Raw genomic sequence first — 26,857 nt, 5'->3', positions numbered from 1 at the left:
AAAAAGAGGGTTCTGGAACACATTCGAGCGATTCGTAATTGTGATCGAACATACTCAGTGGCAAGGCATTCCATGAAAAACACAATGGGGATGAGAGGCTGTTGAGTTTTGCAGTCATAGATCAGATCAAGCCTAATATGAGGGGAGGTAATAGAGAGAAAAAGATGAGGATCTTAGAATCCAAAATGATCATTAGGCTTAGCATCTTGAGCCCGGGGGGACTAAATTCGAGTGAGGAGATGAATGTGCACTTAGGTTAATCAAATTTGCTGGACGTGGATTTGCTAGTATTTTTAATTGGCATTTTTAATTGTATTATGTTGGTCTTATGGTATATTTATTTGGTTGATGTGGTATATTAGGATTGGGGTGTATTCACATGTTAGTAGGCAGCAATACACATATAGTTTTTCTGCAGTAACACGTTAATGTTAAGGAATATGTGCATATTAATGCCCATCTAATGTTCCTAAGTATAATGATACTCAGTTTGCATTATGCTTTTATATTATGGATCTTTTTTGATATTAACATTATTTAATATTTAAATTATTTAAATGATGATATTTAATTGATGCTTAAAGAACAAATAATGTGGATGGATTTGTGATTATAAGATTGTTTTAGCATTTTGTATGGATTTTTGACATTTCAAGATGGCGCTTATATTTGCACAGTGCAGGGTAACCATGTTTCCCTGTAGTCCTTTCTTTGTGTTTAGGCAGGTAGTGGTATATAGTTTGTGTGCAATATACTCTCAAACAGTACATGAGCAAGGCTACAGCTGAAACGGGTTGTATTGGGTGGAAGTATTGGTGAATAAAGCATTTTGGACTTCCATTTGGTATCCGGGAACTTTCTGTATGGTACTAGAAGTATTGTGAAATAATTGGTGGATGGCCAGGTTCACGTCCGGACCGCTACTGTATTAGCAGCCTCGGATGTCTGGCAGCGGTTTGTAATTTATATATATATAAATATGTGTGTGTGTGTGTAATGGGCTCATGCTTACTTATAAAATACTTACATTTTTGTTGTAAAAACATGCATGCTAAAGGCATACTCATGGTAAACAATTAACAGGTAAGTGTAAATTTATTTCTGTTTTTATACATATATATATGCCTCTACACCCTAAAAATACACCTGCTATCAAAAAACCTATACCCACCCTGAACCCTAAAATTACCCTTACCACCCAAAAACCCATAGCCACCCTAAAATTACACTTACCACCCAAAAACCCATACCCACTCTGATCCCTAAATGTATCATTACTACCCACAAACCCATAGACACCCTAAACTCTAACATTTCCCTTGCCACCTAAAACCCCACACTCACCCTAACCTCTAAACTTACTCTTCCACTGAAAAACCCATACTCACCCTAGAAATTACCCTTACCACTCAAAACCCATACACACCCTAAACCCTAAAAATGCCCTTACCATCCGAAAACCCATACTTACCCTAAACCCTAAAAATACCCTTCCTACCCAAAACACCATACCCATCCTAAACTCAAAAATTACTTTTACCACCCAAACACTCGTATCCACCGAAACCCTAAAAATTAACCTTGCTATCCCAAAACCCATACCCACCCTAAAGGTACCCTTACCACCCAAAAACATATCCACTCTAAACCCTACAAATTAGCCTTGCTATCCCAAATCGTACCCACACCGTAACCCATAAAAATACCCTTCCCACCCAAAACCCATACCCAAACTAAACCCTAAAATTAACCTTGCCACCCAAAAATCCATACCAACCCTAAAATTACCCTTGCCATCCCAAAACCTATACCCATCCTAAACCCTACAAATACCCTGGCCACCTAAAAACCCTATACCCACCCTAAACCCCCAAAATACCCTTACTACCCAAAACCCCATGCCCACCCTAAACCCTAAAAATACCCTTGGTATCCCAAAGCCTGTACCCACCCATATATCTATAACACGTAATACTTACTTATAAATTACTTACAAATACGTATACATTTTTTACCACAAATATGCCTTTTCCTTTCACGCCTTTACTTCGTAAAGGCATTTGATGTAAAAACCGTCGTTGTAAAGACTGTTTCGTTGTGAAGCCTTCATTTTAAAGAGTTTTGTGGTTGTGATGTCGTTAATAATGCTGTTTCCCAGAAGAGAAATATCATCTTTTAGAAAATGAAGTAAAATATTCGTAAGGCTTAATGTAGTAAAATATTCATAAGGCTTATGTTCTGTGGGATCTTTTGATCAATCAGCAGCACGAAGGGACTAGGTCTACCTTTATATCACTTAGGGTGTGCAGAAACTGAAGATATATTCTATGTTTCTCTGCATTCCTGCTATGCATGTTTCACTATACTGTTATATTTGTAAGAGCTTGCTTTAAAGTTGATAAAGTTTTTGTTTCTGCTGTAGTGTTGTTGAGCACTCTAAAAGTATTGAAAACTTGCACATTTACCTTGGCTATTTTCAGGAGACTGGGGAGGATATAAGTCCAGACCCAAGAGATGCAAAAGAAAAATAACTGTTGGTAAGTTCCATGGGAAACAAATCTGCATTGAACCAATGTATTCAATCGAATGCCCTGAATATAAATATAGGTGGTTTTGCTATGTGTCATTACAAGCTTATTATTGATATATGTCAGAAGAAAAGAGGACCCCCTTGCTGCCATTTTTTGCAAGATTGTTGTGAAATTGACCTCTTCTTGACCTTCTTCAGTTTAGTGCTTTGGAGTACCTAAATCCATTAAAAACCTATGCCGTTGACTTACCGTGGAACTATTATCACACAGTTACACACCCTTTTGACCTCCCCTCTAAATATAAGGAGACAAGTATGTGCATAACGCTTGTAAGCAGAGGTACTTGACCCATAAAAAAACCTCCTCTACTCAGAAAAGGGTCAAGTTATTGTTCGATCCAAAGAACAACCTTAATGACAATGTTTCTTAGAATGGTTGCACCCACAAAATAGTAAATCAGAGATGTTTCTACTCCATCTGCAATTAAATCTGCACAACTCCACATCATGTTCCTTTATTGATTCTTTGGGTTTGTTTCACAAAAAGGTAGTAAACCTACACTCTGAGATTTACATCTGTGTTTCAGTGTAGATTTACTACATTTTGAAATTCACAAACATTTCCAGGAATCTGCACAGAAAGCTGCATCTTGTGGATTCCTGGTACATCATAGTTTTTCCAACCGTAATCCCATTTCTGCTGAATGGAGCCCTCCATCATGGAGACCTTTGGTCAGGGGGAGTTCAATCCTCTGTGCAAATGCACATTTTTTCCTACAAGAAACGTCTGCCCCTACAGCCTCTGCAAATCTAGTAGTATTTCATTCTTTTTGTGGGCATGTAGCCACCTCGAAATCTGGATTACTCAATGTTTGCCTCTGACGGTTCTGCTCCAGGGTGATATCACACGGAAAAGCACCCTCCTCAACATTAGTATAGCAGAGCTGCAAATTATTCATTTGGACCACTCAGCAATTGGGTTCTAGATCAGTAATACGTTAAAAGGTTTTATTACAAGTACAGGGTGACAGTTAAAATGCCAAGAAGGCTCAAATGCAGAATACATAGTTAGAAATCAGAATTATTCTAAGTTCTAAATGAACAGCAAAATAATAAAGAATGTAGACAGCATCTCTAGTAGAATAATAAGTCTCTAAAAGTCATCAAATATCAACAGTCTCTAGTAGAACAAAAAAGCCATCTGTCTTATCCGTTAAAGCAAAGGGTCGTTATACACTATTCTTGCTTAGAAAATAATTAAACCACAGATTCAGCATGGTATGATCCCATGTATCACTTATTTTGACAAAACAGTGAAATGCACGTTAATAACTTTATAGATTAGCACTATCCCATTTTTTAACAAGAGTCTGACATCTTGAGTGTCACGTTATCCTAGGAAGTTCAACTAATATGCAACAACGGACTAAACACCAGCCGAAGAGTGCTATAACCAGCAATGGAACTACGGCAAATGACCTTGAGCACTTGGAACAGTTAAGAACATTACTTTTAAATCAGCTTGTCTTTGCTCTGCTGAGCCTGTGGAAAGCATAGATATGCAGGTGAATGAGATGGGAGGGTGAAAGAGCAGGAGAGAAATGAGCAGCACCAAAACAGCATTGATGTTAAGTAAAACGGCGATTTTATGAAACTGTGGCACAACTAAATGACTAAATGAAACACTTTTACACACCATATTAAATAAGTTTAACTGCAATATTATTAATCCAACATTTACATCTCAGATCCATCACAAAAATCACTAGTTTGCGATAATAATTGTCACCCAAAATTACGAATTAAAAAAACTTCTACACTGTCCTCCCTAGAAATGCTTTTTACCTTTGTGTATAGTCCCTTTTGTTTTCTTTTCAGTGGTACCCCCTTCATTCAGTGGCGGCTGCTGACATTTGAAAGTGGTGGGGTGTAAAAGTTGCAAGAGAGCATAACTATCATAAGGCAAGGATCGGGGGAATCCTTTTTGAAAAAAGAGTGGGCAAATCATTGCTTTATAATATTATCAATAGAATTGCTTGATTTGAAAATGTGGTGGCAATTTCAATGAAAATGTGCCATCTGTGAATGGCAGTGCACTATGACACCATCCTTTAGTAATATATTTGCAACAGTATGCCCCAAAATGCACCACCACCAGTTACATACTACACCCTTACCAAGTTCCTGATGAAAGGATGTATCTCATTTGTGACACTTGTGGTTTGTGCTACTTTTGAAGTTTACACAAGCCCTATGAGATCAGTGATACAACAATGATGGCAGTACCCCACTCTGAAAATTGTTTCAGCATCACTGCAGCATTTAATTATGGCACTTCAGTTCCATAGACCTTGACCCGATGCACTTTCATTGTGGTTTTGAGAATGCTGATGATAAGTGCCATTCTTTTTTAACAGCATCCTCAGGCCCAGAATGGAAGCTGCACATCTGCTGTTCCTTTAGTGGGAGAATTACATTTCACTGCAGAGTTCTTCTCATTATCCCTATGTTGTCGAAGCTGCAATGTGTAGGATGTGCGTCATGCATGTCGAAGAAGAGCACATTTCAAAAACTTTCTGAGCATTCTTGGCAGCTTCTACTTCTGAGCACAGGGGATGCATTTTGAATGCAGGCCACCTTCAAGGCAGAAAATATAATCTTGACATAACCCTGCTGCTAGTCAGCAGCAGTGGCCCGCCCCCAACACGGCTCAGCTGGGGAAAGGGACAAATGAAATGGTAATAAACGCATTTTATTACCATTTTATTTTTCACCTCCTCACTGCTGACAGCAGAAGAGGTGACACTCCTCCACCTTAACAGAGGGGCCGCCTCTGCCTTTGTTTTCTTTTCAGTGGTAAAGCTGGCAGTTATTTAATCAAACATGACTAAGGATTGTTTCAAAGCAGCAGGAAATATTTACAGTTGCATTAACATATGTACTGTACTCCCAGCACATCATAGTACTTGGTACAAGTCGGTTATTAGTAAGTAGCATGCATTCATAATAAAGAATCTTTCAGTGGCTCCTTAGTTTTTTTCTCTTCTGTGCATGTGCTGCAATTATTGATTAAATAATATGTTTTTTGTACACTTAAAAGGCAGCAACAGCCCCAAATGTGGTTAACCAGTAAAGTAATTGGTTAGGAGAGAAGAACAATTATATTGTATGTGGCATGATGAGAGTCACAGCGATAGCCACCATACTGAAACTCTAAAAATAAAAGGGTACTGTTCAGTCTTATTTGATAACAAGTAATTAGCTTGTTGTGTGAAAAAGTCCCCTATGTGTCATCTAATTAAAAGGTTTAGTGTTCCTCCAGAACCATACAAGGAAGTAAATTAAAGACCGGGTAGTTGTAGGAAGCTGGCTATCTATGTAGTCTACCAATGTAGAGGTACACCATGCAGATATTCCAGACAACCCTTATTACGTTACCAGCTGTAGCCGGGCGTCGGAACACCCGGCTACCTATCATGGTGGCCCCCACCCCGATCAGTATCCCGGGAGTACCATGGAGACGGAAATGGCAGGATTAGAAACCCGGATATCCTGGTCGGTGTCTGCTGCCCACCCCAGCTCCTCTGGCTTCTGCTGCTGCTGCTGCCTCTACCTCTTGCCTGGGATGAACTGAGAGTCTCCTAACTCTCAGTTTGAGGCCCTCCACCACCTGCAGGCTCTTCCCTGCGCTTCATCCCTGGTGGTCTAGTGGCCATCATAAGTAAGTATTTTCCTTTTCTTTTCTTCTCTCTGTCGCCAAAGGCAAGCCCGTCTGTGCCCATGTGCGCCTGGACCACGCCCAGCACCAGGAACCTTTGTGGCTTTCAGTTGAGGTCCCTCCCCACACCCCTCCCCCCCCTGCACCTTGAGACCCTCACGGGTGAGTAACCACTCTTTATAATCATTGATTGAGCCCTTTAGACTTATCAGAGGGTAGTGTTTAGCGTTTGTTGAATACACAGTAAATAAATGAGACACACACTGAAGAAGGAACTCAAGACTAATTTAGAAAAATAGTATACATTTTTATATTAATTTAGACCCCGAGATCAGGCTAGTACTTTTTCAGTTAGCAATATTTAAAGATACAAAAAATACAGCTGTTAGATTTGAGGCATCAGCCTTGAATGCTGTAATGTTATCCTGTGAAAAAACATACACTGCATAGGGTCACTTGCAAGTGACTTGCACGGTTGAGCTTCTGGAGGTAAGGTAAGTAGGGACCAAGGTCCTTAGAACCACCAGCAGTTTTGGGTTATCTGCTCTGACGTGTCCGGGTGCAGTGGTGCTGGACGCAAGGGAAGCCTCGGTCACTACTAATGAAGTCAGTGGACAAACGTGTAACAGAAAAGGCTGGTGTCGGTATCCTGGATATTGGTGCGGAGTGACTCTGGGCAGGCTGAGCGTCTGGAGGACTGGATGGGTCAACGGGGATGAACTCCTGGACACTCTGGATCCTCTTCCTGGCGGGTTGCTCCCTCGGTGGGCCAGATGAGCTACAAAACGGGAGACAGGACAGTCATGGTTGGTGCCTGCTGGTGCAGGGAAGTGGCTCCTCCACTCCAAGGGAGTGGTTGGCAAAGTGCTGGCAGGCCTCCAAGGCTTTAGGAGGAGTCACAACTGCAGGACGAGTCAGGTCTTTGCAATTGTTGGAACAGGAGTAGGCAGAGTTTGGCGCCAAGGTCCACAGCTAGTCCACAGTTCTTGTGCTTGCCGGTTCTTCTTTGTCCTTCCTCTTACTGTAGTCAGACAAATCTAAGTTCTAGTGTCAAGGAGGCAATGGGCTACTTACCCCTGGGGTGACTACACCCCCTATATGACCACTTTCTGTGGGGAGTGAGCATAATCCTGTCCAAGAGTGCCTAATTCTGCCAAGAACACAATGGTGGAACCCTTCATTCATGGAGCACATCAAGCAGCTCACCTTAGGAGTGTGTCTAGTCTGGTGGTGCAACATGCCTACTGCGTAACTAATTTCCCACCTGTCCAGATGGCATTCTCCAGGTCTGGAGGAAGCTGGGGCTGCATTTCAAAGGTGGCAGAGGCTTTGAAGCCTCTGGTCTTGGTATGTAGATTTACTAGCCTTCCTACAGGAGGAGGTGATAACACCTTCTCTGGCGCAGTCATTGTTTTCTGACCTCAGTTGTGGCTCTCAGCTGCAGAGGGACTGAAATGTGTCAGCGGTGGCAGGCTAGTTGAGACCAGTCAGCCAGCACACTAAAATACTAGTAGATTTCACGGGGCACCTTTAAAGTGCCCTCTGGATGCATGTCATAATATATCCAGTACTGGTATCAGAATAGATTTATTAAGACCATGTATTTGATACCAAATGCCATAGGTTTCTTTCATATTTCATCATGTAGCTGGTGGGACTCATAATGACCAGTGCCTAGTACATATACTCAAGATGGGTTTCCTGTTCACTTGTACCATCTAGTAATTGAACTAGACAGCACAGGGGCATATCTGCTCATGCAAATATGTCCTCACATGTAATATAATGCACCCTACCTTACGGCTGTAAGGCCTGCTGTAGGGGTAACTTACATATATTAGATGCAGTGACGTGGGCATGGCACACAGTGAGTGTGCCATGTTGTGTTTTCACACACCGTGTGCACCATTGCGCGCAGCCTGTGATTGTGGTCTGCATGCAATTTTTATGGGGATCCCTTGGGATGGCATAATACATGCTCCAGCCCATGGGAACCCTCTTTATTACCCAAGTGCCCTAGGTACCAGGGCTACCATTTACTATTGACTTACAGAGGTGCTAAAGGGCGTGCCAATAGTATATAATTAGACTACTGTTGTTTTTAGGGAAAGAACACTCGCACTGAGGCCTGGTTAGCAGGGACCCAATGCACATCAGTCGAAAAACATCAGTACCAGTGGCTATCAGTGGGGGTGGCCATGACAAAAAGGGGCACTTTCTATAGTAGTTACCTAAATAATTAAAAAGTTGAGAGCTTAAGGTGAGCTTTAGGTATTCCCTTCAACTAGTAAGTAAAAATGTTTCTTTATTAGCCATGTCTTGTCATCGGAAATGTAATGACTAAAAAAAATAACAAGCTAGAAAAATGCAATATATGCCAGGGTTGCAGGAAAGTATCCAACTAGCAGTCTCTCATACTGCCCATCGTGGGCATTGAGGGAAAGTGAGTTGGCCAGAGTATATAGTCCTGATTTATTGATTGCATTGTCTATAGTAAGGAATGATAGTGATAGCTCCTGCAAGCCCCTACTTAAATCTGAGAGATTACTTCTGCAATTTAACAATCTCTCTGTCAGCTGTAATATTGCTCTGTCAATAGTCAATAGTTAAAATTCAAGTTGTCCCCATTTCCAAGGCTAAGTCGCGTATTCTTATTAATGCCATCTTGGCAGTAAAATAAAAACTGCCTTGCTACTTATATTTAATTGTAAAGCATTTTCTAGATTGTATCTGTGTCACTGAAACATGTCTACACGTTTATTGCAGTCTGCTAATTAAAGACTCCACTGTTTTCTGTGTATATCCTGAAGTGAAGCATGGCAGGGCTCTCACCATAACTATCAGAAAAACTTTAAAGCACTGCAGGCTTCACTTCAGTATTGACCCTGCCTTAGAAACCCTCATAGTCAAAATTATTGACCCTTCTAGCAATGATTGAAACTTGTTCTTGCTAAATGTGCTCCACAAGTTAGCTCTAAATCTTTTAGTCTCCTTTCAACCTTCCTGTTTCATCTCGCATCTGCCATGGTTAGCATCAGTCAAGGTAGATTTAAACCTTCGCTTTGATGATGCTTCTAATGTGCTTTATGCAAACGTTTGAGAACTCTTTTCTCTTTTTAACCTCAATATGAGGCTGAGCATGTTAGAAGTAATGAAATTGTCTGCTTTGATACCTGCCATTGCAAGGTACTGCTACTATTCGCTGTTACCGGGCTGGAATGTTATACCCTCTTTTTCAGCTGGTCCTATGCAACATCACCTTGATTAATGTCTGTGCAGCCTTTTTCAAGAAGCTTCATAAATAGAGCAACTTGTTAATCGATTTATTAGCTTCTCAGATTCAGTTATGCCCTTTCTCAACATCTGAGAATTCCAAGCTAATATTTGAGGCTATTGATTCTGCTCTTAATGTGTTTGCCAACCTATGTTCCAGGCATTATTAGAGGTCTAACCCTATGAATGGCTGGTTTTATGCCGAGTTAGCCACATGACATCAAACTCTTCACCAACCGGAACATGTATGGCGTCATGGTTGGCCCACTAACATGTCTACCACTACCGTATATGAGCGATTTAGTGACCTACAACTCAACGCTGCAAGCAGGGGCTACCAGCCGCCACAAGGGAGGTGGGGGCCGCCTTGTATCTTTATTCATATGAAGTTCAATTAAATTGTGTGTTTCAGTATCTTGAGTCACCCTACTTTCAATGAGTTGCCTTAAAGCTGGGAAAGGAATACAGAGTGGTACTGATTGATTATTATAATAACCTTTTCAATCAGGATAAAAGGTGGGTGTTAGCAGGTCTGAATAAAGAGATAAATGCAATGTGCTCACAAGAAGTGGACAGAAGAAGAGGACACAGAGGGGTGTTGTTGAAATCCCCTACTCAGACTTATGTATGTCTGAGTAGGGGATTTCAACAACACCCCTCAGTGTCCTCTTCCAGCCCAAGCAGTGTTCAACAAGGCGAACTATAATGGGGAGGGGCTAACATATTATAACCATGAGAAGTATTTACTGGAGTTGAATAGGTGGTTAAGGACACCCAAGTTGGCTTTTACGAATGAGTTAGTCAAGCCCCAGAGGGATTTTGGTTCCGCACTCATTGGTTGATGGGAGGGAATCACTATAGATGTCATACTCACCTTAGAGAATAACTGTTTTAGTGTTTGTTTGCTACTCAGCAGTAATATTTGAGTAGGGCACCGGTTGGGGGGGGAGTCCCATAGCTTGGATAGCTTAAAGGATCTTAAAGTATGTAGGACTAATGGCCGAATGCTGAAATGGGCCAAATTTAACTTGAAGTATTTTCTCCCTAATCTATTAAGGGAAAACTCAAATTGCTGGCAGACATGTTTGGGCGAGGACGCCAGTGCAGATAGGGTTATAGAAACTTTCATTGAACTGTCATCTAAGAAACAATGAGGTGGTTTGACAGGCGGTGCCTGTTAGCAAATAGAGCCATAAAAGCTGCTCTGGAGAAAATACTTAGGGATAAAAACGCCATCAGTAAGTGCAGACAGATATATAAGGGGTGTTGTATCTACGCAAAGAGGAGATCAAGGAAAAGGCCTGGCTGGCTCTTTAGTGGTTAGCGATCTAAGGGATGTCACAATTTTTGGAAGGTTATCAAACAGCCGTATTTTAAGGGAGATGACGGTAGAGATCATTTACTGTGAGTGCCCACAGAATTGGGTTACCCACTTCAGATCTTTTTCAGCAGGAGGAGGGGAAGCAAGTGGTTTGACAGAGGGAGTTGATATTCCGGTGAGTGCTCATCAGGATCTGACAACAGCCACGTTGCCCTTCATATTCACTCTAAGAGAAGTGACCCATGCCATCAGTGTTAGTTAAAACAATAAAGGCCCTGGGCCAGATGGTATACCGGTGGACCTCTTTAAGGATAATATGAATTTGCAGGCTATTCTGGGGACTAATATTGTTTGTGCCAATTGCAGGCCAGGGAAGTTACCTACCTGGTCACATTTTATCATTGTGCGTTTTCTTTAAAAAAATGGGAATTAGGGGGAGCTGGGATTTTACTATCTAGTATTCCTATTCGATTTGATGCTTTACATCACCAGGAGAATTCTGCTGTCCAAGCTGGAAATTTGGGCAGAGGAGCACCACATACTCTTGGAGATCCAATGTGGTTTTAAAAGAGGAGTTAGCACCTTTGAGCAGTGCTTGAGAGTTACTTTTTTTAATTGACAAATATTCAGTGGCAAAATGGAAGCCTGTATGTAGGTTTCATGGACCTATGTAGTGCCTTCGCTTGTGTTAATCACAGCAAACTGTGGACCTATGGGGGTAGATTAGCCTATACTGAACCTATAGAGGAATATCTACTCAGATACAACAGCGAAAGTGAGATATGGAAAATAGGGTGAGTGCCCAGAGCATTTTGAGATTGGCGTAGGAAAGAGACTGGGTTGTGAATTGGTCACTTTTCTCTTTACAGTTTGCGTCAATGGGCTTGAATGGCTGGACCTAAAAAGATGTAGAGACCTCCTGCAGATTGGAAATCGATCAGTGCCTGGCCATCTGTTTAGAATGACACAGTGCTCCTGGCCCTGACCCCAGTAGCCCTCCAGCAGGTCCTTAACAGCTTCACTGACTTTATGTCTACCTTGCATTTAAAGGTTGAGTTAACAAAATCTTACATTATGTACAAGGGACCCTCAAAATATAATTATCACCCCAAGTACAAGAATGGGCATCAGCTATCTGTTGTCCCCTCTTCTGTGTACCTTTGGGTGCAATAGGATGTAAAAGGTTCATGGAGCACCTTTGTACAATTGAGGAAAAAACAATTTGAAAAATGTTTTTGGGTGTCTGGGTCTTTGCCAAGAAACTGAGGGAAAAGCCCATAAGAGTACTGTCACTTGTTTACAAATGTGCTAGTGTTGCTTTATATGGGATGGGTGCATGGGGCTACACTCATACAGTTAACAGAAAATAGGTTTCCAAAGAAGCTGCCTGCAGTTCCGCAGTGGACCTCTTCATACTTGTTATATCATGAGACTGGTCTAAGCTTTACTGAAGATTTGATTCAGATCTGTCTCTTGTTATTATGGCCTAAGGTGTGGTCTTAAGAGGAGGCGTGCCTGAATAGAGATATAATACAGGATTGCTTTTCACTTGCCCACACGCATACGATTCTCTGGCTCATGAATGTGAAAAATCTCTGTACCAGCCTGGGCAGACCAGATTTATTTTTTGACCCGCTGGAGGCTTCAAGGGATCAGTACAACAAACTTTAAGGGTTTTGGGTTAAAAATGCCTGATGCCTAGAGGTTGAGACACGAAAAAAGTAAAGCCAGATCTAGCAATTACTTAGATCGAGATTATCCCTCAAGCTTACAAGTTTATCACATGTGGTTTATAAATTATTTTGATCAATTTCCGTCGACTCGCTTCAGGTTGAGCTTGATTCACTTTGTGGTTTCTTCTCCCTAAAATAAATAATTATTAAGGCACCCACACATCTTGTCCCTGTGACGGAAAGTCAAGACAAAGCACACTGCACTTTATTCTGCTCTGCAAGTTTTTCTTGATCCACTTATGCTGAAACATAATCTCAGACATTGTAGGCCCACTCCACCTTTCTTATAAGATCTGATCTCCATGGTGATCTGCTCTACTGTGATGGAGTACATTAAAGCAGCCATACAAAATATAGAAAGGAACTGGGGGAGCTTCTCCATGGCATGATTAATTGCTGCAATGTGGTGGCTGTATAGCTCCACAGGGAACAAAACTGAATCTAATGTATTTGTTGGATCACCTTGCTAATGGATAATTTATATGGCGATTAATGTATACAACTAGATTGGTGTTTTTATCGTCATTGTCTTTTTATATGTCAACATATGAAGCATATCATGTAGTGTGATAGGTTGGATTTTAGATTATACACTTCTGTTTGTTATCTTTTAGCTGGGACATTTTAATGGTATCCTTTTATTCATCTTGATACTGTTTATCTGTTATGGTATTCCTGTTGAATTCTGAGTAAAGTTTATTGAATTGAGTCATACTGTAAGAGAGAAAAACAGTCTTCCGCCTTCTTTGGAAAGTGACATCACCCCAAACATCAGATTTTTTTGTTCACCTCTCTACTTTGGAGGTTCGTGATTTTGGCTTCTTAGTGAAGGACAGTAAGCCATTCTGTTCAACAGCTAATGTTCATCTGCCTAGGCTTCATGACGACCTATTAATACTAGAAAATATGTGAAGTAAATTCTTGCTGAAAACCAAAATAAACTTTGATATTGTCCCTCTAGAGTTTAAGAGATGACATGTAAAAATCATCTTTGCACTTGTCTAATTTAAAACAGATCTCACAGCTGCCATATGTAACTAAGTTACCAGTACAGGCTGCATCCACGTTTGTGGACAAATGCAATCCCCATACACCCAATGCAGCCAGGTGTTCGCGCTTCAGTTTGTAGCACTTTGTCATTGTTGGTTGCAGCCCTAGATGAGATTTGTTTCTGTGCTGACCAAGATGTATGCGCTGCATTGATCCTATTGGACCTCTCTGCAGCATCTGACATGTTAGATCAACAAACATTAATAACTGTTCTGGAAGGGTTGGAAAGCAAGGGTATAGCTCTACCCTGACTTTAGCATTTTCTTTCTAATAAAACGTGCAGGTGTCCATTTTTTATTTACTTTAAAAAGCCAGGCCATTGGTCTGTGGTGTTCCCCAGTATTGTCATTTCCCTATTGATTTTTAGCCTCTACATGATCCCTCTGGCATACTTCACACAATCTTTTAGTGTTTCCTTATTCATGTATGCTAATGACACACACATTCTTCTAAAGTTCACTAGCCACCAAAGACAGTGTGCCATTGACCTACATGATAGTCTGGAAATGTTGAGCGACAGTCAGTTAAAGATAAATGAGGGCAATCTTGAAACTCTTCTCTATATATAATCTGTTCTGGGAGTTCCCTTCCCAGCCTATATGTTTAGGGAGCTAAACCTCTGCCGGCAACCTGTGTTAAAAATGTAGGAAACAAATTAAATTCAACTTTGTGAAATCAAATAAATTCGGTCATAAGCTCTTACATGTTCCAACTTTGTATCCTGAAGCGCCTCATTCATTCATTCTCTATCCCACACAAGATTCAAATTCTGAATGCTTTTCGTGCTGCACCACTAGACTTGTGCAATGCAATATACCTTAAATTACATGCATATGTACTGAATATGTTACAACTCAGCAGCCAGACTTCTCTTTAGAATTAAGAACCTGATCATGTTTCTCCTGCCTGGTGACCTCTACACTGGTTGTGTATGATGCAGAGTGTTAACTAAATCTCTTTATCTGGTTCATAAAGAACCAGTAGATCCTTGTCCTTATCCCCCTCTGTCCCACATTTTTCTTTTTACAAATGTAATCACAGTTTGTGGTCCAAGGATCTTTGCTTGTGCAAGTGCCTAAGTTTAGCCATTCCACCACTGATGGTAGATCATTCTCAGTGGTGGCAGCGCTTCATTGGAATTCACTACTGCTGCCACTACAGTCTTAATTATATGAAGAAAACCACGGCACATCTCAAGGTCAAAGTATAAGCCATTTATTCCTTGGTACTGTAACAGGAGAGTTGGAGACCTGATCCGATGAAGTACACTAGGTAAGTGATTAATAGGCCAATACAATTTCTTGTAGTAGAAAGAAAACAGCCGACACGTGTTTCGTCCCACTGGACTTTTTCAAGGCTTCAAATATACGGAGGTATTGTGTCAAAAATTAGATTCCAGTTATCACAGATGTGGAACATCTTCAGATGAGATGCGATCCATGAACTAAAATGACGGGAGACCGGCAGCAGACGTATCATGGTCTCTGGACTCCCGTTTGACTCATGCCATACTTTGCTTACTTGTTCCACATCCGTGATAACTGGAATCTCATTTTTGACACAATACCTCTGTATTTTTGAAGCCTTGAAAAAGTCCAGTGGGACGAAACATGTGTCGGCTGTTTTCTTTCTACTGCAAGAAATTGTATTGGCCTATTAATCACTTACCTAGTGTACTTCATCGGATCAGGTCACCAACTCTCCTGTTACAGTACCAAGGAATAAATGGCTTATACTTTGACCTTGAGATGTGCCGTGGTTTTCTTCATTTCATAGATGGACTGTGACCTAGGAAACAACCCTCACACCCTGTGGCTGGGTGTCTTACCACTGGAGCACTCTTCATCATAAACAATGACTTCTTGAACATAAACTTTAATTATTGATTGTAGCAGACATTTTGGAAGTGCGCACCATTCTTACACAGCCACAATTGTTGCTTGTTTCTGTAGTTGATACAGTCTTAATTATCCCTTCTAAATTTCAACAAAGTCCTAAAGAAGTGGGGCCAGATTTAGAATTTTGCACGCAGGTTACTCTGTCACATGTGTGACAGAGTAACCTGGCCTCCAAAATATCCAATCCGCCCATTCAATTCTTAAATGTACAAACATTTACTTTTCAGGCAAGGGTGCCCTATTGGCTGCACTGTCTGAAAATGTACTCCAAAAGCCCAAGAGTAAAACCATCTGACTGCCTGTCATATTGTGTTTAATGGCCTTTTTTCTGTCCATCACTGCCGGAAAAACCTGGTGATAAAGGACAGAGAAATAAATAGTGATTTCCAAACCCAGGGAAAAAACTCCCTGAGTTTGAGGGTCATCCGTTATGTGGTTTAAAAAAAAAAAGAAAAAAAAAAAAAAAACTCCCACATTTGGGACCGATGGACTACTGCCTGACAAACTCTAAATGTGGCCCTTGGTTATTTCCTCCTTCCTCCAGCGGATGAGTTATGTTGTTTAGATATACTGTCTTCTGTAGCACTAATTCTGTTTTGGCACTATGATATCTTTCTCGTGAACAATTGCGATTTATAAGAAAACAAAAATTAAATCACATAAATAAAGGTTAACACTGATTTGTAGAACTGGAATTGGCCAATTTTATTACTTTATTTTAAATAGTACGTTGTTACAGTTTTTTTGGCTGTGAGAATACTGGACTGTTCTCCTTATACTTAAGATTACCAAAAGTCGTGTAATGTGCACCCTTTTTTCTCTTTATTTGTGACTTCACTGTAGACACTCTATTTATGCCCAGTTAGTAAGGGTGAACAAAAGCACATTGTAGCAGAAACATTATGACAGATTTTCTAAATCATCGTTTATCGTTTTGGAGATGCTGTAGAGTTACCTCAAAAAACATGAGGCACTTCCACATCGAGGCTCTGCATATTTGCTTGCAGACAGAAGAGAGAGAGGGCTTTCTCAGGGTTTATTGTGTGTTTGTCTCTTCCAAGAATTGACTTTTAAAAACATATACACAGCTAACAGCCCTACACTCTTGAGGTTGAGTATAATAAACATCAGTGTTATCATCCGTCACTAATCTGTTCCTGTTTGAGAAAGACACAAATGTTCCCCCTTTAGGGTGTTTAATAATAGATGAGAACAGACATTTTCTGCAAGACTTTCTGTTGTGTCAGTCAGGGAAAGGGTGGACCACTAGCCATCAATACATTGCCCTGGTTATTCAAAAGTAGCATTCTAATTAATTTTATATTGAAAGCTTAAATGTTTGATGAAATGGTGGAACATTAGTAGGATGAGAATCTTTGATAGTTGATGTAGCAATGTTTTCTAGAGAAAGTATTATTCTCTGTACTCCTCATTTACAATTCTGCCACACAAGGTTCATTGGCAAAAAACTTAAAGGTGTCCTAAATCAGAATCCCACTCTCGAAGAACACCTCAACAGTGTAGGAAAATCTGTTTCTGGGATAGGAAAAATCTTAAACTGACTAATGAGGTTGCTCAGATTAAGAAATAATTCTTAACAGTGCATGCCATAGTCAACTGCCGACTATAATTCACCTTTACTGACTCTCCTGTAAAATGTACGGGCTATATACACGGTTTGCAAAAGGCTGGTGAACACAAGCTACACTTTTAGAAAGAGTACTCCCAGCCCTTGGTATAAGCCTTTGTCAACTTTCAGGTGCTATTTATAATCAAAAAAGGCTTATCCATCTATGCGAGATATGGTGTGTCTGTGAAATGCCATTGAACTCTAGAGGGACATTTAGAATAAGATGGAATGGGAGCACCAAGGTAAAACAATGATGCTCCTACACCATTTGGGGGTGAGAGACCTGCCGAGTTTATGACAACAGCCTCAGACAGTTCTGTGGTTGGAAACTTTAGACCTAAAGGTCTATCAACCGCAAGACTGGCAGGTCATAGTGATGGTTGTCCTGCCCTAGTTAGAACAAAGCTACCATGTCTGTCTTTCCTTGCTGTCACTAGATTTCCCTCGAATGCATGGCAGTTTTGGAGAGGAAATTTGCTCAATGACTCTTGGATATCGAGAGAAAACTCCCTGCTCAGCACGTCGTTTTTCGTTTGGGAGTTTATTTTTGAAAAACAAAAAAGTTTGCCGAGCAGGTGCAATGAAAGTGCTGGTCCATTGGCAAATTCGTAGGTCTTCGGAAAGCTCTGAAGGCCCTAGCAATCTCAGCCAGCCAGACAATGGTGGAGATATGGAGGATTCAATCTGTGTAAATTGCTTTCTGTGCCAGATACAGGAGATGAACCACTTTAAAACAGTGAGAGTGTTGCCCTTGTGTACATTGTGTGTATTCACTGATTTTTTTACCTCTGTTTTGGGTCCTCTTATATGCACTGCATTCTCAAACTGAATCGATTTTTCACAATGCACTGTGCAAAATAGTGAAATACATCCCAGCATTTTGCTTTGTTGAACCTGATTAGCCACATCTTAGGAGAATGCCCTTGCCACAGCCCATTCTTAATGTAGTTTGCAGCTCAGAGTGCAGGTAGAAAGAAGACCATGGTGCCAGTAGGAGCTCACCACTTTCAGTTTTTGACGACCCAGCTGCCCTGAGACATAAACTCCCCCCAAAAAGTTTGTAATTTCCTCTACGTTTACAGGCATGTGCTTTTTACTGCAGAACATTACAAGGGTACCCAGTGAACGCTAGAAGACATGTTTGTGAATTGCAAATCATCTTTTTTCATAAGAACCGCAGTATGATTGTTGCCCACCTTAAGTGGAAAGGAATGGGCTTCCAGTAAATACTGTGGTAAATGAGACACAAAAACCAAACCAGCAAACATGTACACAGCACTGCATAAGTAAGGGCTTACACAGGGGTCTTTTTGGAGGATTTGCTATTCCTACCAAAATTGCACCTTATCCCAGTTTCCAGAGAGTATTAGTTTGACAGTTACAGGATGACTCTTTGGGACACTTTAAGCATCCATCTCATCAAATGATATGTACCTGCCCACACGCAGTGCAGAGGCCCACCACACTGTAACATAAATGTCCTGTGAGTGTAATAGAATCTGTGCCAAAATTCATACTGCAAGAAGAAACTTTGATCTTTGGTGCTCAAACCTGGTCTTAATTCCATTTGTTTTAAAGGAAGGATAGTCTCCTACAATAACCTGTCTTCAATTTGAATAAGTACCAGTTTAACAAACATTTTATCAGTACAGTGTAGTATCACGATCACCCTCTAACTCTCTGAGTTGGATTTACATCTTGGAATTTGTGTGCACTTGTGGAGGAGAAATCCATATTAGCATGAATTCCTGGCAGGTGTAAATAGGGGCTCTAAATTTCAGCCTTAAATGTACTTTTAATGTTAAAAATACCTTCATGAATAGGGCCCATTTTGTATTAAGCTTTGCTCATTGTGCATCCTTTTTTTTGGATGGAGGCTATTTTCAATATGTTCCAATTAGTCTTGGCCCTTTCATTTTATTTTTGGCTATTTCATTTGGTTTAATAGGAGTGGGGTGCCTTACTGTGATTGCTATTGTGCTCAATGCCATTATTTCGTCAAGCATAGACAGTCCAATTTAAAAGGGAAGCTTTGTTTGCCCATATTCTTAATCAGAGCACTAAATTGAGATAATGTAGATCTAAAACACCAAATACTTTTACATGCTTTCCTTCAATAAGAAACTTTCTCCCGGTTGTTCTGTGACTTGTTTGCCAGGCAAAGAGGAAAACAAATCTTGTGATCTCAAAGTCCTACAGTAAATGGCTTAAAGAAAATGCAGATGTGAATGAAAAAAGAGATAAACAATGACTGCAGGGGATCATACGTGCCTTAGATGGCAGGGGAAAACCTGAAGCCCTTCCCTTCTGACATGGTGCCTCAGGAGCATCTGTTTATTTCAGGCATCATGACCAAGTGTGAACAGCAGGAGTTCCATTGTTTTTGCATGTAGCATCTGATAGCTGTGGGAGCATGCATTTCCTCAGATCACTGGATGTCTGCTACAGCAGTCACACACCCTATGGGTCCTTGGGATGTGCAAAGAAGTGTACTAACATTAACCAGCTGAGTAAAAGAGACACCCTATATTTATTGAAAGGGGAGTGCATAGGTACCTGTGGTATGGAGGTGAAGAATGCATGAATCTAGTGACAGATGAGGGGGGCTGCACGTGTGGAGATGGGTGAGAGCTTTGCCTTAAAGTACCATTAGCGAGTTGGATATAGTCTGCACTACCACATCTTTGTGGCACCCCAAGCTTTGGGACTTTCCTATTCACTGGGTTCAAGCAGTATGATGCATCATTCTGGTGGTGAGCTTGGGCGGCTGAGGATCATGCTGGGCATACTCCTCCCATCTTGTATTGGGTCCGGATGTGTACGAGTTGTTTTGATTCGAAGAATTCTTCTTGAGTCAGGAGGTACTGTGACTCCACCTCTTATTTGCAGTGTTCATCATAATCTGCTCCTTTTTAAATTGTTTTCTTTTCACAATTTTGTTCGGACGTGTGCTCCTATTCTACAGATCTGTGCCATTGCGGTGTCAGTCTTCGTGGTTCCTCTCCCTCCATTAGTATTGTATTTGATCGTGTTTCCCCTTCCCTTGTATCAGGTTGATGCCTACAGTTACGTCTGGGATGGTTCTCTTGTTGACTCTGCCCCCAGTGGGGCCTCTTTCCCTTCCATTCTGTATGCTCTCACCATGCCTTGCCTGTGATGGAATGAACACATTTTTTATACTGCCCATGCTGTCATGCAAAGTACTCCTGGGCCGATCTCCACTAGGTTTGTAATCTTTGCCTCTCACCCAAACACAACGAGGCACTTTACAACGCCAATCCTTCCAGTTGAAAAAGACTCTTTGAGCCGATGGGTCCGTCGACTCAGAGTGTCCCGCAGGAGTAGCAAAGATCCCCCAGACCTCTGCATCACGCAGGAACCCAGGGGGAACATCATCTTGAGCCTTCGAACACTGAAAAGGAGACTTTCTTGCCCGAAGAGAGTTTCCGCTCCGACCTCGAGATAGAAGACCTCCTGTCAGTTCAACAGGTCGTGAGTACAGCGCTCCTTGCCCTTCAACACAGCTCCGAGGTTCCACCCCACAAGGCGCACTCAGCTGCTCTGCACCCACAGCGGCAGGCTTCTGGACCACCACTGCCTTTAGGCCATGGGCTGCACCAACTGTTAACATCAGACACTACGCCCAACTCCACGCCGAAGAAAATCCCCGGCCTGGCTGTTAGATCCGAAGCCGCAGAAACCCAGGTTGTGCCAATGCTAGTGCCGAAACATTCGATCCTGACCAGAAAATCACCTGTCGAACTACAGGACAAACTTGATGCTCCCCAGCAGAAAATACTCATTCACCCACCCAAAACGGTCCGCAACCTCACACAACCTCCGGCGCCAGGCTTTCGACCACCAGAGACATCTGTTTGTGGCATGTAATGTTGAAGATTCACATGCACCCACCCGGATGCCTCTGGCTATTGCAGTTACTGTTCCTTCTTAGTTCTTTTGCATGGTCATCTCTCCTGTCTTGCTTTCCTCCAGCTCATCCTCACCTGCCTTGCTAAACACAATCTAACAATTTTGCTCATGATTATGCACATTGCAAGTGAGAGGTGGAGTCAGAGTACCTTGTGACTCAATAAGAATTCTTTGAAGAAAAACAACTTGCACACATCCGGGCTCAACACTAGATTGCAGGAGTATGCACAGCATGTGACTCTACAGCACTACATACCCCAAACGGATGCTCACATGGTAAGTAACATTTTCCATCTCAGGTATGTTAAAGTTCTCAGCTGTTGGTTGTATCTTTTGGGGGGCAATTTCGGCAGTTCCTTTGAATCAGCAAAAAGTGCTGCACCATTGAAAGGAATGGAATGGAGGGTGTCTAGGAAGATGACTAATCTGAATTGTAAGTATCAGTTTAAAGTGTCAGCAATGGTGAAAAACACCTGACCCTAGCAAGACAGCACACTCGGACAGTTCAGGACTGAGATGTGTTGTGTTGACTCACTTCACCACTCTACAATAAATCGAACGATTAAGGGTTATAGCCAGTGAAATTGTACACCTTCTGGGTATAAAAGGGTGCATAGAATGTGTGATATTGTGTGACAGCCTGGGCATGAGTGAAAGGTTGAGAGTAGAAGGTCAATGTGTTATGAGGGTGTGGAGAGAATGTTATGGATCAAGTGGAACATGGGTTGCAAGGGAAATAGTGGAGTGGTTGGCTGTGCTTTGTGAATTTCCTGTTATTGAACAAGCATAATGTTATTTAACAGCTTCAACCTGCTCACTGTAGTTGGTCTTTTCTTCCATCTGACAGCATGAACACGTTAAGAAACAGAATGAATGAGGTTGCACACAGAGTAGCATACTTTTTGGAGACTTCAGTATGTGCTTTCTTTGTAAGCAATGACAGCTTGTAGCATAAGGAATACTTGACCATTAGTTCCTGGGTTATACTTCTAATATATGATTAATATCATATCAATGCACGCTGTTAACATTTATTCTATCTTTTTTCTATTCAAATTAAAGATTTTGGATGAAATGGAGTAGCCAGCCATGTTTTAACATTTGGAAAACTAACTATTGGTTTGTTTCAATTGGACAGGAAATGGAGCCCTAGACTTGTGCACTGAAACAACGTCACCTTGCAAAATATCTTCAAGGCATGTCAACATGGTTATGTGCCATAATGCTGACACAACAGACAGCTGTTTGAGAGAATCCCAGCCTGAAAAGAAATGGGAATTTGAAAGACAGAACACAATTCACTGTGAGATGGCTTTCAGTAATGCAACACATTTTAATTTACACCCAGAAGCTGTACAATTAGTGACAACTGCCAAAAGCAGTGAGCAAAGCCAAGGTGTTATGAGGGATGCCAAGTTTCTTACCCATCTTTCAAGCCCAAAACTAAACCAGCGACCATATATCTGCATTGAGTGTAATAAAAACTTCAGTCAAAAAGGAGATCTTAAAAGGCATAACGGAACACATACAGGCGTGAGACCATATGCATGCACTGAATGTGAAAAGCGATTCTTTCAGAAGGGCAATCTTACCACCCACAGGAGAACACACACCGGTGAAAAACCTTATACGTGCACCGAATGCCATAAAAGCTTTAGTCGTAAAGATAATCTTAATGAACACCGAATATTGGTACATTGTGGAGTAAAACCACATAAATGCACAGATTGTGGAAAGAGCTTCAATCGAAAAGGCCGGCTTGTTAAACACAGAATAATACATACTGTCAGTTTCAATAGCAGTACTGAATACACTGCAAGCCATAACTTAATATGACATCTTGGACTTTTCCTACATGTTTGGAATAAGGGTAAGTGGATGAAAACAATCAAGGTTATTGTTCCTCAATAACCAATTAACACAATCATGCACTGCATTCCATGACTGTGCACCCCAAGAGCATAAGGTGTCCTCACACATCTTTGACCGTTTATAGGACATGCAGAATTAAAAGTGTACATTTTACAGAAAATATAACTGCATGAAAAACACTGAAGTGACTTTGATCATCAAAGCAATTTAGGCTTTTTATGGGATCACGTTCATGGTTAAACAGTAACGCTAAAACTGTAACTAAAGAAATTGTGTAATACTATAATCAACAAGGCAGAATATTAAAAAGAAAATATGACTGGATACACACAGATGTATTGGTAAATGTAGTGCAGCACCAGCGATTAATCCTTATTCATACAGAATAAATCAGCAGTGGTTAGGAAATGAAAAAGAAAAGTGAGAGATGAGACCTCTGAGAGTGGAATCTGAATCAGGTCAATTTGGTTTTCAAACAATGAACTGTCCCACAAGTAAATCGTATCACAAAACAAGCAACAAAGAAAATATAGATAATTGTGTGATGAAAACATGCTTATATAAATGTGCCTAGATCATATGTAGCTAAAGGTGCACAGAATAAAAGTAAAAAATGAATTTAAAAAAAGATGCAGATATCTCAGTTCATTACTGAAAACAGGATCTCCTAATTTTTGGATCTAGTGCGCTCAGGAGAGTTGTACAAACACACACCAACTTAGGCTGGTCTGGCAGATGCAAGGAACACTTTTAAAACATTCATTTTTAGTACCAGATGAGCACTAGAACCACAAGCCTAACACCCTGACAGCACACAATACTGTTGTAATCATGTGAAATATTCCAGTTAGGCTAATCAAGTGGTAATTTGTATTAGGTATAATCATTAAACAAAACACATACCTATTTACTCAAACTTACTAGATTACCAAACTGAAAATTAGTCTATAACAGAAACCTGTAAAATGTGACTCAAAACCCTGTACATGTCTAAATCATTTAAAGTGAAATAGATAGTGATGTCTTAGAGTCATAACAGAATATAGCACCCCCAAGAAGGAGCACCATGCAAACTTGAGACTGATAGACAATTTAGGGGGCTACCTCTATCAGAATGCATCTAACAAAAACATACTCAGAGTGAACCTGAGGGAATGCACAACATTACATTTACCTTAAATGTCTGTATCTTTTAAAACCTACAAATGCAGTGAATAAGTTTAACAAAAGGAAGTACATGAAAAAAGAGCCCTTTGTGTATGTATACTAAAGAATAATACTATTGTTGAGAACTAAAAAAAAAAACGAGAAAGTTGATATACAGTGGTAGACAATGAGATTTTTGATATTATATGATTTGTTTCAGATATAGCATTGCGCCACACTTCAAAAAGCAGTAATTGTGTATCTGTCAAAATGGACTGGTTTATACAGTAACTCCCCCTGTCAAGACACTGTAAAATATAACACTTTACAAAATGTTGAAATATCACCCAGTGATCCATTTTTATTAATAATTTACGTCCAGACTATGAGTTCTACAATCATTGTATTTATGTTTCTATATTTCAAGCTGTATTTTTGCTCATCTTGAAGGTATTTATCTATATTTATTTTGTGTTCTGTGTAAAAACAAAACTGATGCTGCAACTAGTATGGTTCTATGTTGATTTAACTGATACTTGTGCCCTCACACTTGAGGGCCTGTAGATGTTGGTGCTTTGCATACTGCATACAAGAGCACTAATCTGACAGTATTGGTATTGTAGTACAAACAGGTGTGCGTATCTACAACTATTTCAGTTGCATAAGGGAATCTCTCTAAAGAGACTCTGTGTATCTCCCCTTTCAAAATAAAAAGAGACAGGGAACCATATTTTTCTATCTCTGTTTATGTGTATTTTTGACCCATATCTACTGACACGTTTCTGGTATATTTTGTTTTCTTTGAGAAAATAGTGGGAAAGTGCTACAGTGAAACTTGAGAAATATTTATGTGCACCCTTACTCTTATCTATGAGACTTTTCAGTTGTAGCAGAGTAGTGATTATAAAATGCTGCAGTTTATTATTTGCTGTTTTGATTGGAAGATTGAGTAATGTGTATTTTGCCTTCGATCTTTAAGCAGACATTAGCACAATTGACAAGACTTTACTTGACCCCAAAGAACAACTGCAATAAGGCTAAACATGTGCCTGTCAATTCTTAATAGAATCAATACTCGTTGAGAGGAGGATGTGTGTTCTTGCAAGTGCTGCTCAGTCACACTGTACTAACATTATCTGTTCAGTATAATTAAGGCAATTTAATTTAACTTTTTATCCGCGTTTACATTTTCTACTAGTAGCTGACAGACGTTTTTATGGGCACAATTCTCATATTCCAAAAACGTGTAATAGGTTTTTCAATTGATTGACATGTCTTTCTGCTTCAAGGTGAATAATTGTGGTTCTGGGCTCCGAAAGAAAAACACATCATCTACATGGAGTCTGGAGTTCGTCTGTAAGTGTGGATTAAAGAATTTCTCACACCTTATTCATTATGAAAATTCTCTTTCACATGAACAAATATATGCCCTTCTAGAGGATTATGCCCTTTGTACTGCGACAGATCGTAAATAGTGGCTGCAAATCGTGTACCGACTGTTTGCGACTTGTCTGCAATGTGACTAATGATAATAATTAGTTGTGACAGGACACTTTTTGCGACCCATTGATAGGCCACAAACACAGGGATGGTGGCCTGTAAGGAGCACCGTACCACCAACCCTGCGTTTTCATTCTCAACCGGAAGACTATTTATAAAGCATCCCGTTTTCTTTAAAGTTATGAGTAATGTAGCAGCAAGGAAAATGTATGTCCAACAAAGGCATCTGTAGGCAAGTCCAAAATTTTAACAGCGTGTGCACGTTTTTAGGTTCCAAGTATAGTGACTTGAGCGTTCTTCTCTGAAATCCAGTCTGTCACCCTGAAATCCAGTCTGTTTGGAACACTCCTGTGTTACTATAGCACCCTACCATGGCACCCAACATCAGTGGCAGTTGGGAGCTGGCTGCTGAGATGTCTTCTCCTTCCCCTCTTTGCCTGAACAAATTGATGACTACCTTCAACCTGCTGGCTGCTGAGATGTCCTCTCCTTTGCCTCAATAAATTAATTACTACCTTCAACTTAGCAACCAGCGTTCTGAATTACTTTAAAGTGTGAGTAGATAATCTTGTCCTATTTGTGTGTGGCATTTCTAAACATATTTATTCAAGACTACATGTGTCAGATTGCAAAGAAAAAAAACTAAACTTGACTCCGTAAACTTGCAAGCACTCCAAATAAAGAAATGGTTTATAGTGGAGAGGAAACCACTTGTAAATTTTGGCGGAAGAGCTCGCTAGTAGGACTAAAGAGGACCCTGAAGGTGTGCACAATAAATGGCAAAAAGGCTAGGACACAGCAAAAAGGGAAGTCCTTCCCTAAGGGGGTGGGGGGAGTTAAATGCCACCACACATTGTTGAACAATCTTCATCAGTTTGTGATAGAATCTCAGATTTTTTCATGGATGAAACCTAAAAGATTTGTCTCTGTTTTGACACTGCCACAAGATACTCACTAGTAAATATCTCAAAAGTTGTTACTGTTCATAAGAACTGCCTCTCTCTTGAGCAATTTATGCTGTTAGCTGCAAATGACCTCCACTACTTCATTCGGTTTTCCTTTGGATCCTAATGCACCTATCTGGAAGAAGGGTGCTTTGATTTTACATTGTGACCTCCTCAGTTTATGTGATAAATCCATTTGGGAGGGAACAGTTCTCCATGACTGGATGTAGGCACTGATGTTACTGCTGCTAAAAAGCCCACAGTAGATCCTTAAAACTGAAGTAACTACAGGCCATTTCTATAAAGATTATG

The 26,857-nt window shown here is 40.6% G+C and overlaps 1 protein-coding gene across 12 annotated transcripts in view; it reads left to right on the top strand.

Annotated features, from left to right (window-relative positions):
• LOC138296269 (zinc finger protein 888-like) overlaps positions 1-26,122 on the top strand; it is a 360,730-nt gene extending 334,608 nt beyond the window's left edge. For 10 of the 12 annotated variants that reach the window (XM_069235235.1, XM_069235234.1, XM_069235230.1 and 7 more), the window contains 2 exons: positions 2,481-2,537; positions 22,222-25,366. In XM_069235235.1, coding sequence (XP_069091336.1) covers positions 2,481-2,537; positions 22,222-22,919 — 755 coding nt within the window. In that variant the 3' untranslated portion in view covers positions 22,920-25,366. Of the gene's footprint in view, positions 1-2,480; positions 2,538-22,221; positions 25,368-25,390 lie in introns of those variants that run through there. The other 2 variants (XM_069235236.1, XM_069235231.1) reach the window with 2 other exon arrangements.
• Positions 26,123-26,857: the final 735 nt, after the last annotated feature.

The sequence above is a fragment of the Pleurodeles waltl genome, chromosome 5, assembly GCF_031143425.1.
Source record: "Pleurodeles waltl isolate 20211129_DDA chromosome 5, aPleWal1.hap1.20221129, whole genome shotgun sequence".
Taxonomy (NCBI): Eukaryota; Metazoa; Chordata; class Amphibia; order Caudata; family Salamandridae; genus Pleurodeles; species Pleurodeles waltl.
Note: the sequence above shows the minus strand (reverse complement) of the source record. Positions and strands in the feature narration are given on the sequence as shown.